The sequence below is a fragment of the Myxine glutinosa genome, chromosome 8, assembly GCF_964187855.1.
Source record: "Myxine glutinosa chromosome 8, kmMyxGlut1.1, whole genome shotgun sequence".
NCBI classification, from domain to species: domain Eukaryota; kingdom Metazoa; phylum Chordata; class Myxini; order Myxiniformes; family Myxinidae; genus Myxine; species Myxine glutinosa.
In genome coordinates, this window is record NC_136268.1 from 117,915,639 (window position 1) to 117,935,453 (window position 19,815).

At 39.7% G+C, this 19,815-nt stretch overlaps 1 protein-coding gene across 2 annotated transcripts in view; it reads right to left on the reverse strand.

The window, feature by feature from the left end:
- The window catches only part of LOC137432886 (IQCJ-SCHIP1 readthrough transcript protein-like), a 406,244-nt gene that overhangs the window by 328,614 nt on the left and 57,815 nt on the right, over nt 1-19,815 (reverse strand). For both annotated transcript variants that reach the window (XM_078783701.1, XM_078783702.1), the window contains one exon: nt 12,734-12,808. In XM_078783701.1, coding sequence (XP_078639827.1) covers nt 12,734-12,808 — 75 coding nt within the window. The remainder of the gene's footprint in view (nt 1-12,733; nt 12,809-19,815) is intronic.

The following is a 19,815-nucleotide window of genomic DNA, read 5'->3' on the forward strand; positions in this document are numbered from 1 at the left end:
GTATTGATGAGGAGTGAGAGGCAGTTTTTATTGAATTCTGCGAATGGTTAGACTCAGAATTAGAGCATGGGGTAATGAACATGGACCAAGTCCATGAAAAGCTGCAGGAGTTTGATCAGTCACCAGAGAAGAGCCTTTCTTATTCAAAGCATTGGCTAAAGATAAAACTTCTAGAGAAATACGAAGACACCTTGTATTTCACAACACAGGAAAGAAGGGCAGATGTACTCTGTCTCAAAGATGGCACCGACAATATTCTGCGAGAGCATCATGCTAATCTTGACCATGGAGATGAGAAGACTCAGATCATAAAGACGGCACTCAAGTTCATATCCAATGATATTGCCTTGATTGATTTAGGTCCAAAGTCATACCCCACCACACACAGTATGACTGACATCGATAGTCAGCTGACACTTGTCAGCAAGCCTTCAGATGTTCTTGAGACCGATTGTCAAGACAGACGAAAGAGTTGCCGTTTGGGGGCAGAATTTTATTAAGGCCTGTCGACCTCGGTCTGGAGTATTGCCACACCAAATGGGGCTTGCCATACAACTTGATCATAGATTTGGGTCAAAATGGATGCTCAACAAGTTCCACCGGCTGGGATACACTGAGTCGTACACGGAGACACAAAACTACAAATACTGCTTCCTTAATAGTAGGAGTGGAGATGATGTTCCAGATACTTCTGGCACTCTTGACACCATTGTGTGCATGGGTATGAGCCAGTTCCAACACTGGACCCCACGGCTCCTGAGGAGCTATTGCAGTTCACGAGCTGTAATTGTCATGGAGATTGCAGCAACCGGCGATGCAGCTGCAAGAAGAATGGGGTCACGTGCATCTCGGCCTGTGGAGTCTGTAATGGCATTACATGCAGAAACTGCAGTCATGATGTTGTTGAGTCTGAAGAAGACATAGACAATGACTGTTGAAACTTCTGACATTGTGAATGAGAAATAACTCTTGAGTATTATATATGTATGTGAAATAAAAGCTACTTTGTGTGTAAATGTAAAAGTGAAAATATAAATCTTAACAATCAACTCAGAATCATGAAAAACCCTTATTTGACCCCTCATAAGTTACTTAAGGGCCGATTTAAAAAAATAAAAATTCTCGACAATAATTTTTCGGTACCCGAATTCAACAGCTTTTTTTCTGGGTTTCCCACGGGAGTTGAACTTCAACATTTTAACACATGTTATTACACACCTTTACAAACATATTGGTGAAGAAATTTTTTGGTAACAATTTAGTTAACAGATTTGTGAAATATCTCATAAAATGCCCTTACTATAACACTAGAAGCATTAGACCACCGGGTCTGGTTAAACTAGGGAACAAAAGAGATCTTTATAAAATTTGATGAATAGAGACTTATTTTAAGTAATAAAAAAATAATGTAAAATAAATATATAAATTAAATATTTAAATAAAATAGGTAAAATAAAAATAAAATAATATAAAATATAAATAGGAATTAAATAATTAAATAAAATAGGTAAAATAAAAATAAAATAATATAAAATAAAAATATAAATTAAATATTTAAATATGGTAAAATAAAAATAAAATAATATAAAATAAAAATATGAATTAAATATTTAAATAAAATAGGTAAAATAAAAAGAAAATAATATAAAATAAAATATAAATGAAATATTCAAATAAAATAGGTAAAATAAAAATAAAAGAATATAAAATAAAAATATAAATTAAATAATTAAATAAAATAGGTAAAATAAAAATAAAATAATATAAAATAAAAATATAAATTAAATATTTAAATAAAATAGGTAAAATAAAAATAAAATAATATAAAATAGAAATATGAATTAAATAATTAAATAAAACAGGTAAAACAAAAATAAAATAATATAAAATAAAAATAAAAATTAAATATTTAAATAAAATAGGCAAAATAAAAATAAAATAATATAAAATAAAAATATGAATTAAATATTTTAATAAAATAGGTAAAGTAAAAATAAAATAATATAAAATAAAATATAAATGAAATATTTAAATAAAATAGGTAAAATAAAAATAAAATAATATAAAATAAAAATATAAATTAAATATTTAAATAAAATAGGTAAAAAAAAAAAAAAACAAGAATTAAATATTTAAATAAAATAGGTAAAATAAAAATAAAATTATATAAAATAAAAATATAAATGAAATATTTAAATAAAATAAGTAAAATTAAAATAAAATAATACAAGTCAGGAGACGACGATGGTTCATGAGAGAGCGGTATTCAATGACAAAGGATGGATTACAGTATAACCGAAACAGGCCTGGACAGGCCAGGCCTGGAAATGTCAAAACGAAGGTTACTGTGCTTGAAATGAGATAGAAAATAATGTATAATCAGTTATGAGGTTAGTTAGCTACACAATACCGAAAATTCGGTGAAAAATGAAAATTAATTAATTAATTAATTAATTAATTAATAAAATGGAAAAAAAAATGAAAAATCGAGCTCCGTGGGGCTAGACACATGACATTCGCCTAAACAAATATCAAAAACCCTGTCAGATTCCACCAAACCCCTCCGAGAAGATGTAGCTTGAACTCGATTACCTCCAAAAAAGACATCTGTTTTTAGTTGAATTACAATGAATTACATTGTGGGCGCAGCCACGCCCGAAAAGACATCTTTTTCGGGCGTGGCTCCGCCCACAATGGGTGCAATACGCCCACTTTAGGCAGGACACAACTAGATCATGATATGAACCTCCCACCCAAGTTTCATCAAGATCGGATGATATCATCGGGTAGGTATGCTGCGGTCAGACAGACACACACACAGACACACAGACAGATGCACACACATGACGAATATAGTGGTCACTTGATAACTCCTGAACCAATAAAATAAAAATATGAATTAAATTTTTAAATAAAATAGGTAAAATAAAAATAAAATAATATAAACTAAAAATAATGAATTTTAGACTAAAATGAATAGAGATAGAATGGAGACATCTTTGCAATAAATAATGTTTTAATAATTCAATGCAGATCTAATGAAATATGTGTGAGGGTCCTCTGAAAAGTCGTGTCATCCAGATTGTAACATTTCTCAAGTAAAAGGTCTAGGTGATTGCAAGATTATATATAGGTACCGGTACCGCACATCGTCTCATTATTTGCTGGCATTTTTGCTTATTTGCTGACAGGAATCAAAATAATGGCTTCTGGTCATGGTTGTCCTTTGTTACAGAAGATGACCGTTCACTTGTGACACTCAAACAACCTGGGAATGGGATTTTTAGGTTATTTCTCTGAAATCAAAATAATAATATGAATCAAAATAAGCAGAAAACTTCTCTGAAATAACCTCAGAGTGGGTCCCAATGTCCAGTCATACATAATTATGCAAGTACATTAAAAGAGGACTAAAACATACTTCACTCACAAACTTCCCTGATCAATATGGACCAAATTTGGTATCACGAATCAGGACAGCAAGGTCTCATGGGGCTGTGCTCCCAAACCGGATACCACCTATAAAGGGGGTAAAAGTGCGTTTCGCCCCTAATTTGGGTATTTCATTCAAAAAACTTCTCAGAAACCAACCAGATTCAGACCAAATTGGCAATGTGGCATCGGGACCATGCCCTAACATCAAGTTGTGCTCCCCATGGCCATATCTTCCCTGGAAAGGCCATATCTTCCCTTCCCCTCACCAAATCCTTCGTATTCACCACAACATCTTCTGCACAACTACCTGGATGATACGGACTAAAATTTGTATGATGCATCAGGACAGCAAGGTCTCATGGGGTTACGCTCCCCATCTGGATCCACTACATCAAGGGGGTACAGGATTTCATTCAAAAAACTTCTCATAAACCAATCGAATCCAGACCAAACTGGCCATGCAGCATCAAGACCTTGCCCTAACCTTACGTTGTACTCACCATGGCCGTATCTCCCTCGGAGAGGGGCCAATGTTCCCCCCATCCGAATCTTTAATTGAAAGTAAAATGGCTTCTGCTCCCAAACTAAGCGGCCGATTCAAACCAAATCTGACAGGATGCATCAGGACAGGTAGGTCTTCTTGGGTTGTGCTCCTCATCTGGATCCGCATCCTCGAAGGAAGTCCTAAGTTCAGATAATTTTTGCAAAATGTTATCCTCTGAAACTTACCACCAGATTTGAATGAACCTTGCATGGAAGGATTAGGACCAGGCCCAGATCTAAAGTTGTGCTCCACATAAGCACCGGCTCCCGCAAAACTGGTGTTATGGGGTCCGCCCCCTGATCCGCCATTTTCACTGAAACATCTTCTTCTCCATAGCTCAGAGCCAGAATTGAACCAAATTTAACAGGATTCATCAGGGCAGCAGGGGCTTCTACGATTGTACTTCTCATCTGGATCTGCTAGTTCCCACGGCGCCCAATTCATTTACAGTGTTCAACACTGGGATTTGCCAAAATTCAATCAGGACCCCATTAACCAAGGTCGATTCCGTTCAAACAGTCCATACCCGATTACACTTTATCGGTCCCATCTCCGGTCACCCTGCCTGTTGGGGAAATATCCGTCAGTCCTCCATGGGGCTATTTTTTGTTATCGTGTAGGAACTGCTGCCAATACAAAATCTACACTCTGAGATAAGTTCATAGCTGTCTTGGGATTGAAATCCAGGCTAAACATCTCATAGTTAAATATGCATGATACCTCTAAGTCTATAAGAAATTCTGCAAGCTCAATAAGCTCAATGGAAGTGAGCACCAAGGATGTGACTATTGCAGAAAGTGTCGCTGAAGAGAATGTCTGAATTCTTGTAAAACTAGAACGGCACTCAGTAGAGAGCATATACCTCCACCTGGTGTACAGTTAACGTTTTGTATCCCACTGATAGGCCAGATCTGGATTCGGACCTGAACCAAAATGTAATCTGCTTGTTCTTGTCACCAAACCAACTCGTCCACCAAGTTTATTCATAACACGTCCATAACTTTTATAAATATCATGTTATATGACGCGTTTCGCCCAATCTCTCAATGGTGAAGAATCACTTAAAGAAATTAAATAATTCTCATATCCGAATCAATATTCAGATCTTCACCAAAATCGAAAATATTTATCATTGCCAGACTCCCAACCTCTCCACCAAGTTTCGTCCAAATCCGTCCACAACTTTTTGAGATGTCCTGCTATGTATCGTTTTTGGCCCTGTCTCCCAATAAAAAATTCTAGTAGCCGGATCCGAATCCGAATCTTCACCAAAATCGAATCATTTCGTCCTTGTCACACATGCTACCTCTCTGCCAAATTTCGTCTGAATCCGTCGACAACTTTTTAAGATATCTTGTTCACAAACGGACAAACGGACAGACAGACAGGGGTGAAAACATAACCTCCATCCACCTTTGGTGGCGGAGGTTATTATATGAACATAAAGAGAAACTAGACCGGCACTCTTCGACATCGTGACGTCGACCGATATGCCTCTGCTCACATTATTACATCATTATACATACTTGTACCAAGTTTGATTTAAATCCATTCAGCTGTTCTCAACTATCACGTTTTTCCTGACATGACCTCTGACCTTTGATGGCAAAATTGAATCAGTTCATCTTTGTAACATAATATATACTTATACCAAGTTTGGTCAAAATCCCATCACTGGTTCACAAGTTAGCGCAGTAACAGAATTTTTACCGAGCGAGACCTCTGACATTTGACCTATTGACCACATGATCTTATCTGATTATCCTTACATCATCATACATATATGTACCAAGTTTGACCTCATTACTCTTCAGCCGTTCCTAAGTTATCACAGTGATGAAAACCTATTACAGACTCTGACCTTTGACCTCTTGATGCTGAAATTTAATCAGTTCATCTTTGCATCATAATACCCGAGTACACGATGCAAAGTATATAGTCAAACAAAGTTTGTTCGAAATCTCATCATTGGTTCACAAGTAAGCTCAGTAAGATAGGTTTTACCTAACTCTACCCTCAGGACATGAATATTTTTCCAAGTCCTGCTAAAGGGAAGGGGGTTTTAAAGTGACAAAGGGGAAGGTAAGGGAAAGGATAAGGTAATTTGTGTTCTACAGTGTTCAAGTAAGCCTATATACGTAATTCAATCATACTAAAGTACGCCATTTCTGTCTGTCTGTCTGATGAATTTTTGACGCCAATACATTCCGTCGTTGCTTATCCAATCTCAACCAAACTTGACAGGATGACGAAGGGTTACATAATGAAGGTTGTAGCACATTCATTCCCGCCCCCCCCCTCCCCAAGGGGGTTTTCTCCCCCAGCGGGTTTTCCCCGCCATTGCCGTCAATGGGGTTGCGTGTTGAGGTGTATATCAATGTTAAATTAGCTTTATCGTGGCGTTTTTCCAAAGAAGAAGATTTATCGTGGCGTTTTTCCAAAGCCGCTTTTAATAACAAAATTAATGATAATCGCATATTGTTAATGTTATTACAAAACAATATTAATAATAATAATGTCCCACTTCCCCCAAGGCATTTTCCTGCAGTGATAACGTGTATAAATAGCTTAGAGTTACAATGGCGTTTCCGTGGGATCAACGGCTTCTACAGGAAGTAAAAATATTATAAACCACAAACACGTATGATTAGCTTTTTAAACAGTCGCTAATGCTGTTTATAACACGAAATGAAGAAATTTGGAGGAATCCCGACATCCATGAAGTAAGGTTTACTTGCAGAATTGAGCGAAGATCTACTGTACTCTATATAACCCACAATGTTGGGTTAATAACATGGCCCTTTCTGCCACTACCGTGACATTTTTCGTAGCGAAATTTTGAAACTCGCTCCTGCTGTTTGATACGAAACTGAAAGGGAGAAGCTCGGGTTGCGCTCCTTTACCAAGCAGCTAGCTAGTGCTTGCCAAGCCAGTCGTTCCATAACGGTTTTGAATGGAGTGCTTGCTCGAATGCTTAAACCACTTGGCGATCTCTGCACAAGAAACTTGGTAAATGAACACACACCCAATGTTCTTGAGATACGACCATAGATCGACTGTAATATGTATACCTCAAAGAGGAAAGACCCTTCTTGCCACTCCTGTAGTGTGCGGGTGCACTAGTTAAATTTAAATAAGCAATTTTAAAGGTTGTCAAAAAAAAAATCGGAAGTTTACCGCCATTGATGCAATGGCAGTAAACTTTTTTACGCCACCATTTAACATGTTACCTTTTAACACGCAAGTCTTACACCACTTTTCCACAAGATACAGTTTCTTCATACCTGTTGTTTGTGCCCTTTATGACATCCTTAAAAACAGCAAGTTTCCTGTTTGGAATGATTTTCAGATTTCGTTTGATTGCCAGACTGGCAGACAGAATATAAAAAATTATCTCACTTCTCTCTGCGGATGTGTGATCGGGTCAAATTCAGAGCAAAAATATTGCTGAAGGAGACGTTCGTTTTCGTGTTCAAAATATAACATTTTATTGAAATTTAGTTGTTCCTCGATCATAAACTGATGCTTACAGACAGGACAGACAGACAGAATGGAACCTATTGCTTAACCTTACTTTTTGCTTTGCATGCACAGGGTAAACAAAAGCAATTCTCTGTATGTGAATTGCCATTGTGAATACATGTGTGTATGTTTTTGTGTATCTGCTTGTGTAAGTCTCAAAATCATAGAGAAAAACTAGAACAACACTCTTCGACGTCAGGATGTCGACTGATATGCCTCCACCCACATTATGACATCATTATAAAACTTGTACCAAGTTTGATTTAAATCCATTCAGCTGTTCTCAAGTTATCACATTTTTATCTCATATGACCTCTAACCTTTGACCTATTGACCCCAGAATTTAATCAGTTCATGCTTACATCATTATGCATGCCTGTACCAATAATAATTTAAATCCATTCAGCTGTTCTGAAGTTATCACATTTTTATCTCATATGACCTCTACCCTTTGAACACTTGACCCCAAAATTTAATACGTTCATGCTTACATCATTATGCATGCCTGCACCAAGAATAATTTAAATCCATTCAGCTGTTCACAAACGATCACATTTTTAGCTGACATGACCTATGATCTTTGACCTTTGACCTCGGGACACCAAAATCTAATCAGTCAATCTTTTCATCATTATACATACCCGTACTAAGTTTGAATTAGATCACTTCAGCCATTCTCAAGTTAGACCTATGACAGACTTTGACCTTTGACCTCTTGACCCCAAATTCTAATCACTTAATCTTTACATCATTCTACATAAGTGTACCAAATTTGGTCAGAATCCCATCACAGGTTCACAAGTTATCGTGGTAACAGGATTTTTACCTAACAACAGGATTTTTACCTAACATGACCTTTGGCCTTTGACCTTGTGACCCCAAAATCGAATCAGTCCATCTTTACCTCATTATACATACCTGCACCAAGTTTGATGAAGATCCCTTCAGCTGTTCTCAAGTTATCGCGGTAACGAAATCCTATCAATGGTGGACGGTAGGACGGACGGACGGACAGACAGCCGGACGGACAAACTGAAAACATAATGCCTCCACAGACTGCGGAGGCCTAACAAGGTTTGGCCAATCTTCACCAAATTTTACATACATGTTGGTAGTACCCAGGGTCAGGTCATAGGCACGAACCACCACTCCCAACTCCTCTCACCCCAGCAAGAGGTTGGGAGTTGACTTACGATTTTCGCCTGTGCACGTGCTACAGTACCAAGGGGTGTACTGACCCATGCTGTAGACAGGTTTGATTATTACCCATGGCATAAAATATATTTGCCCCACCTCCAACCCCACTCCCAGGCTGCTTCTGAAGGGAGTGGGTGTTTCTAGTGGCAGGCCTCCAGTGTAGTATGCAAATAAATTCCAAAACCCTTGTCTTTAGTGTGATAACGATTGGGATTTTATATAGAAATGAAAAGGTAGCAAAAACATTGGTCCAGATCTTTTAAGTCATCTTTGAAGTCAAGATTACTCCACAATGCTGCACTCAAGAACCTGGTGGTTTAAACTCATTTTGCTGGTGAATATATCTTGCGGATTGTAAGTGGAGAAAGACTTGTTAATGGGGTACAGCCTATAAATGGATAATACAGAATATGAAGCATGAATGACTTGTTTATTTAATTAGCATCGCTATAATCTTTTTTTTTTTTTTTTTTTTTTTTTAATAAACTTTGCTGTTTTGCAATGGTGCCGCCTTTCTCACCACACGCAGCAGGGAATTTCCTAAGGAGGATTTCCCACCACCTTCTAGATTCCCAACCAATAGTGACATTATTAATGCAACTCTGCCATATGCTACTCACGTTACCACTTACTGCTGCTCAATAAGACAGTGATTATATCTGAAGCATAACCTCGATCCTTTGGAAATGTGTTCAAACTTACAATTTTTATCCATCCACAAAATAGACTTGTTCGTTTAGCAAAGAGTTACATCATTTGGGCAAAACAGCAAAGTTTATAACTATTGAATTATGAATTAATTAATTACAAAGTGTTTGATGGAGATATGGGATCTTCAATTGGCGACTCAATTTTCATGGGCATCATGTTGTGATTATAGGGCAGGTATGGTTCAAATGAGGCAATGCAATTTGGCCTTTGGCAGGAAATGTTTAATCTGGCCGTGACACAGACCCAAACAATTGCTCTTCTGGGAGACACCATGGGATCTTTCATGTGTACAAATGAAACAGGACAATGAACTCACCATTACTTACGTAGTGTGTTCAAAAAGTATCCGACCGTTATTTTTCGTGCGTAAAAAAAAAAAAGCTAGGGAGGCGTTCATTGGTGCATGTATGTAGGCGATCCTAATGCGCACGCGTGAATTTTTTCCCACCTGCAGAAGCTGTCATTCGACGGCAGACCGCCGATGAGTGAGGACATGTAAGCGAGCGCCGTCGGATTTTCGTTTTTGACAAAATGACGGAAAAACTTGAACAATGCTACTGCATCAAATTTTGTGTAAAGCTTGGCGATTCCCAAGTGGAAACGATCCGCAAGATTCAACACCGTTCATTCCATTATGAAGGAGGATTTGGGCTTCAGGAGAATCTCAGCGAAGTTCGTACCAAAGCTGCTAACGATTGAGCAGAAGCAACTCCGTTTGGAGATCGCACAGGACATGCTGGAGACTGTGAACAGCGATCCCAGCTTCCTCAACACAGTGATCATTGGCGATGAGTCCTGGGTTTATGGGTACGACCCAGAAACCAAGTTGCAGTCATCGCAATGGAAGCATCCAACATCCCCGAGGCCAAAAAACACAAAATTTGATGCAGTAGCGTTGTTCAAGTTTTTCCGTCATTTTGTCAAAAACGAAAATCCGACGGCGCTTGCTTTCCCGTCCTCACTCATCGGCGGTCTGCCGTCGAATGACAGCTTCTGCAGGTGGGAAAAAATTCAAGCGTGCGCATTAGGATCGCCTACATACGTGCACCAATCAACGCCTCCCTAGCTTCTTTTTTTACGCACGAAAAATAAAGGTCGGATACTTTTTGAACACAGTAGTATATACCAAATTCCAAGCAAGTTTTAAAAGTGAAGACACTACCTGAAGTTTGGATGTTTATCAACAGAAGGAAGTGCAATTAAGAAACTTCGATAAATAATACGTCGAAACGTAATTGGGGCATCACCTGTTTGGTGATCCCACCTGAGCACCAAACTGAGGACGCTGAGATGCCAGGTTCAAATCCCTGAGTAAACTATGAAAAGGTGTCCATTACCATGAGCATATTACTCGTATACAGTCGTGGCCAAAAATATTGGCACCCTTGTACTTTTTTCAAATAACGCACAATTTTCTCCAAAAATAAGTTGAAATTGACAAACATATTTGGTCTCCACAATTCTTTATTTCACTGTTAATATTACAGAAGCTTTGTTTTTGATTCAGAACTTAATATATCCTTTTAAATCAGAAAATAAAAAGAAATGCAATGGACACAATTATTGACACCTTCGACTTAATATTTGGTCGTCTTTGGACAAAATAACTGCAGTCAAGCACTTCCTATAGCCATGAATGAACTTCCTACACCTCTCTACTGGCAGTTTGTCCCACTCTTCTTGTGCAAACTGCTCCAGTTCTCCCGGATTTGAAGGGTGCCTTCTCCTAACTGCTGTTTTCATATCTCCCCACAGGTCTTCAATGGGATTTAGATCTGGACTCATTGCTGGCCACTTCAGAACAGTCCAGAATTTTGTCTTGAACCATTCATGGGTGCTCTTTGAAGTGTGGTTGGGGTCATTGTCCTGCTGCAAGACCCATGACCTTCGACGGAGACCCATCTTTCAGACACTGGGTTGAACATTGTGCTCCAAAATGCCTTGGTAATCTCCTGATTTAATGATGCCATGCACACATTCAAGGCACGCAGTGCCAGAGGCAGCACAGCAACCCCAAAAACATCACTGAACCTCCCCCATCTTTGACTGTAGGGAAGGTGTTCTTTTCTTTGAAGGCTTCATTTTGCTTTCTGTAAACATAGAGATGATGTGCTTTACCATAAAAGCTCTAATTTGGTCTCATCTGTCCACAGGACATTCTCCCAGAAGGATTTTGGCTTGTTCAGGTATGTTTTAGCACACTCCAGTCGGGCTTTCTCAGCAGTGGGGTCCTCCTGGGTCTCCTACCAAAGAACCCTCTTTCATCGAGTTGGCTACGGATGGTGCGAGTTGAAACTGTCATACGTTGTGTCTGAAGATCAGATTGAATCTGTTTGTCAGTTGATCGAGGAGCTTTCTCCACCATTCAAACAATCCTTCGCTGCAATCTTCGATCAAGTTTTCTCTTGCGGCCACGTCCAGGGAGGTTGGCTATAGTGCCAATGGCCTTAAACTTCCTGATAACATTGCATATGGTGGACACAGGAACATCAAGGTCTCTGGAGATGGAATAGTGTCGCCTTGAAATTGTCCATGCTTGGCTACAATCTTGTGTCTGACCTCCTCAGACAATTCTCTGGTTTTCTTTCTTTTCTCCATGCTCATTGTGGTACACACATTGACACAAAACAGCAGAATGACTCCTATTCTCTATTCAAACTGGTTGAATGAGTGATTTTTATATTACAGGCACCTGCAAGTCACCACAGGTGAGTTCAATTCCAAAGTAAAGGAGAATCACCTGCTTGAAATCTAATTATTTATAACAACTTCCAAAAGGTGCCAATAATATTGTCCGGGCCATTTTCGGATTTATGTGTGGAATAAGCTAATATTTCCTAATTTCTGAAGCTTTTTTGTTTTGTTCCACTGCAAACCAAAGAAATACATATGTGGATACCAAAAGATTTTTTCATTTCAACAATTGTCTGTTGTAAAAAATGGTGCATTATTTGAAAAAAGTGCAAGGGTGCCAATATTTTTGGCCACGACAGTATAACCAACAGGGGTTGTCACGGCTAGGTGTAATGTTAAGACAATGCCAAATGCAGTCAAGATATAAAGAAACTAAGCTGAGAATTAAATGAATAGATTTAGCAAACGGGATTGCGAATGTGCTCCTGGCATTTCGGATTGAAGGTTCCCTCTATATCCATCCTTGCAAGATAAATTAGGAATGGCAAAAATGGACATACTCCAGTTGATTAAATGAAAGACTCCAGTTGATTAAATCAACAAACCATTTTGAAAGCACAGTGAAGAAAGTTCATTCGCCGAGAGATGATGAATGCATGAAGAAGAGTTTCCACCCTGTGGGGAACATACCTGTGCTGTGGTGATGTTGGAGTGCTTAGTTTCCCAGCCATCCCAACACTGAGACTGCAGGATTTGCTGCGACACCTGCCCATAGATGGCATTTCATTCATTGAAAAGGCAACAAACCACGATTTACATTAATGTTAAAATTTTCATGCAGTGTTACAAAGAATACACACAAGGAAATTAGATGCAGTGGGAGGACATCAGGCCCATCATGCCTGTGCCACATCAACACCTGGCCAATTTGTATATAAAAAAAGAAAAATTCAAAATGTTGTAGGTGTCTTCTTCTTTCTTCTTCAGTGAGAAACACATCAACCACACAACACCTCTTGACAAGACCCCCACAGACAACGCTCCGCACAGGTACACACAATCACCGATCCATAGATTCCATACTCAAGATACCTAAAAGAACTGCCATCATCCCGACATACCCCTTTATCACCAATACTTCGAGGTACCTATCTGATTCCAATTTAAACTTACCTACTGTTTTTACTGCCACTACCTTTCCAAAGAGACCATTCCATGCATTAACTACTCTCTGAATGAAAGACCCTTCCCATACTTACTACATTATTGACTCTCCTCTTCTCTACTCTCAGACTATGGTCCTGGTCCTATCACTGTCTATTGTGCCGAATAGTTATTCGGCACTTTTTCATCTATACCCTTCATCTATCTATAATTCCAGTAATCTCTGTACGTCTGTACGTCTGTTTGTCTGTGACCGCTGTTTCTCGACAACCACGGGTCCGATATACTTTTAACTTGCCAGGTATATTGCTGGGGACCCGAGGATGTGCCTTTTCAAGGTTTCATATTAATCGGACAATTACTTACCGAGCTATGTCCAAAAAACGATTCAACCAATCAGAGAGCAGCGAACGATCGCGTGTGCCGAACGTGGAGGACACACTCTGCCTCGGATGGCACATTTGAGAGCGTATTCATTTATTTCACGTTTGCAAACTATGTTGGCGTTAAACTATGTTTTAAAACTAATAAAACCGAATTTGCGATTCATTCGCTTTCCTGCGCGTTTGTGCACGCGATGGCGATTTCTTTACCAAACTCCGGAAGCCGTTCGCTTTGGACCAAACCATTGCATGTAAATAGAGGGGGGGGATTGTCACCGTACTCGCAAGCCGTTCGCTTTGGACCAAACCATTTCATGTAAATAGAGGGGGGGGATATAATTTTAGATATAGATATAGTACGGGCAATGCCCTAGTATTATTAAACATCTCAATTATCATCATCATCTTCATCTGAAAATTATCTCAATCATATACCCTCGTAATCACCTCTTTTATAATGTACAAAGGCCCGTCTCCTTCAGCCGCTCTTCATAGCTGAATCTAGTGCCTTCAGAAAATATTCACACCCCTTGACTTTTCACTTTTTGTTACATTACAGCCTGAATTTAAAATGAATTTTTTTTTTGATTTTTCTGTCACTGATCTACACATAATACTCAATAATGCCAAAGTGGAATTTTCTTTTTGCTTATTTTTTAGAAAATAATTAAAAATGAAATACAGAAATATCTAATTTACATAAGTATTCAACCGCCTGAGTCAATACTTCCTAGAAGCATCTTTGGTGGCGATTACAGCTTTGAGTCTTCTTGGGTATGTCTGTATCGGCTTTGCACATCTGGATTTGGGGAGTTTCTCCCATTCTTCCTTGTAGATTTGCTCAAGCTCTGTCAAGTTGGAAGTTGGATATGGGGAGTGTCGGTGAACAGCAATCTTCAAGTTTTTCGACAAAATTTTAATGTGATTCAAGTCTGGGCTTTGGCAGGGCCACTGAAGGACTTTTGTGTTCTTGATCTGAAGCTATTTAAGTGTTCCTTTGACTGTATGATTGGGGTCATTGTCCTGCTGCAATGTAAATCTTCGCCACAGCCTAAGGTCTTTTGCACTTTGAAGCAGGTTCTCCTCAAGGATTTTCCTGTATTTGGCTCCATGCATTGTTCCCTCTATCCTTACAAGTCTCCCAGTCCCTGCCACTGAAAAGCATCCCCATAGCATAGCATATTTCATGGTGGGCAATGAGCTGCGCTTGGTTTCCACCAGACGTCAGACCACAGAATGTTTTGCCTCATGCTCTCAGTCTTTCACATGCCTTTTTGCAAACATGTGCATTTTTCTAAGGAGTGGCGTCCGTCTGATTACACTCCCATAAAGCCTAGATTTGTGACGTTATGCTGAGACTGTTGTCCTTCCAGCATGTTCCCCATCTCAGCCAAGGAATGTGTAGTTCTGTCAGAGTGGCCATTGGGTTCTTCCTCACTTCCCTGATGGCCAGCTCTAGGAAGAGTCTTGGTAGTTCCATATTATGTCCATTTCCTAATAATGGAGCTCACTTTGGTCTTGGGAACTTTCAATACTCCAGAAATTGTTTTATACCCTTCCCCAGATCTATGCCTCCTCACAATTCTATCTCGGAGATAGCTCCTTGGACTTCATGGTAGAGTTTCTACTCTGACATGCACTGTCAACTGTGGGATCTTATATAGAAAGGTGTGTTTCTTTCCAAACTAAACCATGTACAATCAATTGAATTGGCCACAGGTGGACTCCAATCGAGTTGTAGACATCTTAAGGATGATCAAAGGAAATTGGATGCACCTCAGCTCAATTTGTTTGGAGTGTCATAGCAAAGGGGTTGAATACTTATTGACTCAAGATATTTTGGCTTTTCATTTTCAATCACTTTGTAAAAATTTCTAACAATTCTGCTTTGACATTATGGGGTATTATGTGTAGATCAGTAACAAAAAATCTCAACTTAATCCATTTTAAATAAAGGCTGTAACACCGTGGTTCTTAACCTGGGTTCGACGGAACCCCAGGGGTTCAGTGAGCCAGTCTCAGGGGTTCGGCGGAGGTCCTCCGAAACGCATTGCAATTTTTTTTAATTTTTTTAAAGTTTTGTATCAATTTTGAATCTATGTGTAATTACGCTTATTATTAATATTATTATTATTTTGCTATGTATGTCACGAACGAATGGAAATGTTATTTGTAATTGTATTCCCATCCCATTCATCGTTTCTCTGGTCTGTGTTTAAGATAAGTTGTTTCACACTGACTGTAGTAAGTTGAATCAATGAGCAACTTGCTAATTATTCTGTTGATGGTGCTTACTTGCTTACTTACTTACTGGATTTTGGACTTTGCAGGTGTTCGGAAATTCCAGTGAATAGCCTCGATTAGCTTGCCGTGTGCCGTGCGTCATTGGTCGCGCCTTACTTTGGAGTTACTGATTAATTGAAAAGTAAGTTGGAAATGTTTGTGGATATGCAGGGCGGGTTCAGAGTTATATTAAAGTCAAAAGTGGATGGTGATTATAAAATATGATTGAATTACTCAAAGAAAATTAGGTGCAGGTGATATAACTCCTTTGGCCGCAATTCAAAACTAACAATTCGCAGTTTTCTATGTAATATTATAATGGGATTTGAGGTGACATAGAGTTGAGTAGATAATAAATCCCGTCATCGTAACTATAAGTTATGTTTTCTTCGTTAAAATTTCTCAGTTTTCAGAGGGGTACTGATTATATTTAAGCATGTTCCTTTTTAAATTCTTGTCATATAATTATTTGCCTGAACTCAATTAAGATCAGTTTGTGCTTTTTTATTTATTTTTTTGCAGTATGTCGAGCAAAAAAAGGAAGTGGTTGGAGGATTACATGCGGTACGGGTTCACGTGTTCGACGGAACGGACGGAAGTCAGCGTCCTCAATGCATGCTTTGCAATGGCAAGTTGAGCAACTCCAGCCTAGCACCAGCAAAACTACAGGAACACTTTAAAAAAAACTGCACAGCGAGGGGCAGTACAAAGACGCAACGCTGGATGAATTCAAATTGAAGAGAGTCCGATTCGACGCAAGTACTACCTTGCCCACTCTCGGCTTCGTTCCAATTGACAAATCGATCCTCACCGCGTCGTATGAAGTTGCGTACCTGATCGCAAAGCAGGGCAAACCGCACACCGTTGGCGAGACACTCATCAAACCGGCCGCGTTGAAGATGGCCAACATCATGCTGGGAAAAGCTGCTGAAAACAAGTTGTCTCTTGTTCCACTCTCAAATGACACCATCAGATGCAGAATCGACGATATGAGCGACGACATCCTCGCCCAGGTAGTTGCAGATTTAGTCGCGAGCCCGACGAAATTCAGCCTTCAACTCGACGAGACCACCGATGTTTCGAATTTGAGCCAGCTCATCTTATTTGTGCGTTATGTCAAAGGAGAGGAGATCAAGGAAGACTTTCTGTTCTGCAAGCCTCTCACAACACCGACGAAGGCAGCTGACGTGAAGAAGCTTGTGGACGACTTCTTCAGCAGCAACAGCCTCTCGTGGAACATGGTGTCGGCAGTTTGCTCGGACGGAGCACCAGCCATGCTGGGATGCAACTCCGGTTTTGGAGCGCTGGTGGAGGCCGATGCACCACACATCATCGTCATGCACTGCGTCCTGCACAGATATGCGCTGGCATCAATACCCCTGCCTCCAAAACTGGCCAATGTTCTGAAAATTGTCATTGAAACTGTGAATTACGTGCGAAGCCGTGCTCTGAATCATCGCATCTTCAAAGAGCTGTGCAATGAAATCAGCTCTGAATTCGAAGTCCTTCTCTACCACTCTAACGTTCGATGGTTATCATGAGGGAAGGTAGTGAGCCGTGTTTTTGCCTTGCGTGTAGAATTAGCCCTGTTTTTGCGAGAACACCAGCAAGCTCGTTTTTGCGAGAACACCAGCATTGCCATGCAACGCACTTCCAAGAGTCAGAGTTCATCCTCGCCTTGGCGTACTTGGCTGACATCTTCGACGCACTCAATCATCTCAATTGCCAGATGCAGGGCGGTGGAGTGAATGTCATCGAATCTGAAGAAAAGCTGAGCGCTTTCCAAAAGAAGTTACCATTGTGGAGGCGGCGAACAGAGAACGACAACTTCGCGAACTTTTCGTTACTGGACGAGTGCGTGAGCGGGATCGAAGATGAGTCTGAAGTTGGAGGCACTGCCGTACCGGGCGAGCTGAAGCAAGCGATTGCCACCCACTTGGATGAGCTGGGAAAGTCATTCGACGGCTACTTCCCCGACCAAGAGCAATACCCAGCATGGGTGCGGCAGCCGTTTACTTTCGACGTTGCAACGGCAGATGTCAACGACCAATACCTCGACGACCTCATTGAACTTCAGCAGAGCCAGACTCAACAACAACTCTTCGGCACAACAACGCTCTCAACCTTTTGGTGCCGCCAAATGGAAGGGTATCCTCACATCGCTAAAATTGCCCTTGAGATCCTCACGCCGTTCGTTACAACGTATCTCTGCGAGCATCCGTTTTTGAAACTGGTGGACATTAAAACAAAGAAAAGGAGCAGGCTTGCATGCGAAAATAATTTGAGGGTGGCCCTTGCCAAAACAAACCCAGCATTTCCCAGATCGCCTCCCGAAAAGAAGAACAGAAAACGCATTAAGATGCAATTCTTATTAATTTTTTGGTCAAATTTGAGGGGTTCCATGAGTGTTCGGTGGGTTTTGTTCGGGTTTGGTGCCTTTACAAAGGTTAAGAACCACTGCAACACAACAAAATGTGAATAAAGTCAAGGGGTGTGAATACTTTCTGAAGGCGCTGTAGTTAGGCCCGGAATCAATCTAGTTGCCATGCACTACATATTTATATATATGTATATATATTGTTGTGGATCTCAACGTCGGCCTTTCCCCTTACCAAGGGGGGATTAATCCCCTTGTCTTTTACTAGCCGAAGATCCGGGGCTATAACGTTCCTTCCGATCAGCGCTGAGTAGGGTCGTAGGCCGAATTCCTAATACCTAATTACCAACGCCTCCCAGGAAGCAAGGAAATAACCCCGCCCGAATCACGGTTGTAGTGGAAATCACGGTTGTATATGTATATATATATATATGTATATATATATATATATATATATATATATATATATATATATATATATATATATATATATATAATAAAAGTCATAATTTACGTCATAGTTTACGGCATAAGTCACCTATGACATCATAATTATGAATAAAAAAAATTCTTCGAGATGCGTATATCTATCATCAGCACTGATCTCATATAGCGAGATGCGTTTTACCTGACAAAGTTTAAAAAAATTTAAAATAACAAACTTAACCAAACCAACAATGCCGCGTAGGCAACCATCCATTTCGTCAACCATTACATCAACCAACCATCCATCAACATGTCAATTTCGGCGATTAACATAGTTTATGGGATCGTTTTGTTGCACACTGACGTAGTATATATATACCATCGTATATCTATCACCAGCACCGATCTTGTATAGTGAGATGCATTTTACCTGACAAAGATAAATTTAAAAAATTACAAACACCAGAACGAGAATCGCAGCCTCGCTTAAATAAATGCAAATACAGTGCATTCAGAAAGTATTCAGACCCTTTCACTGTTTTCACATTTTATTATGTTGCAGCCTTATGCTGAAGTCGTATAAATTCATTTTTTCCCTCATCAATCCACACTCAATATCCCATAATGACAAAGAGAAAACAGGATTTTAGAAAATTTTGCAATTTTTTTTTTTTTTTAAACTGAAATATAACATTGACATAAGTATTCATACCCTTTGCTATGACACTTGAAATTTAGCTCAGGCGCCTCCCATTTCTCTTGATCATCTTTGAGATGTTTCTACACCTTGATTGGAGTCCACCTGTGGTAAATTCAATTGATTGGACATGATTTGGAAAGGCACACACCTGTCTATATAAGGTCTCACAGCTGACAATGCATATCAGAGCAAAAACCAAGCCATGAGGTCGAAAGAACTGCCTGCAGAGCTCAGAGACAGGATTGTGTCGAGGCACAGATCGGGGGAAGACTCCAAAAAAAATTCTGCTGGATTGAAGGTTCCCAAGAGCACAGTGGCCTCCATAATTCTTAAATGGAAGAAGTTTGGAACAACCAGGACTCTTCCTAGAGCTGGCCGCCTGGCCAAACTGAGCAATCGGGGGAGAAGGGCCTTGGCAAGAGAGGTGACCAAGAACCCA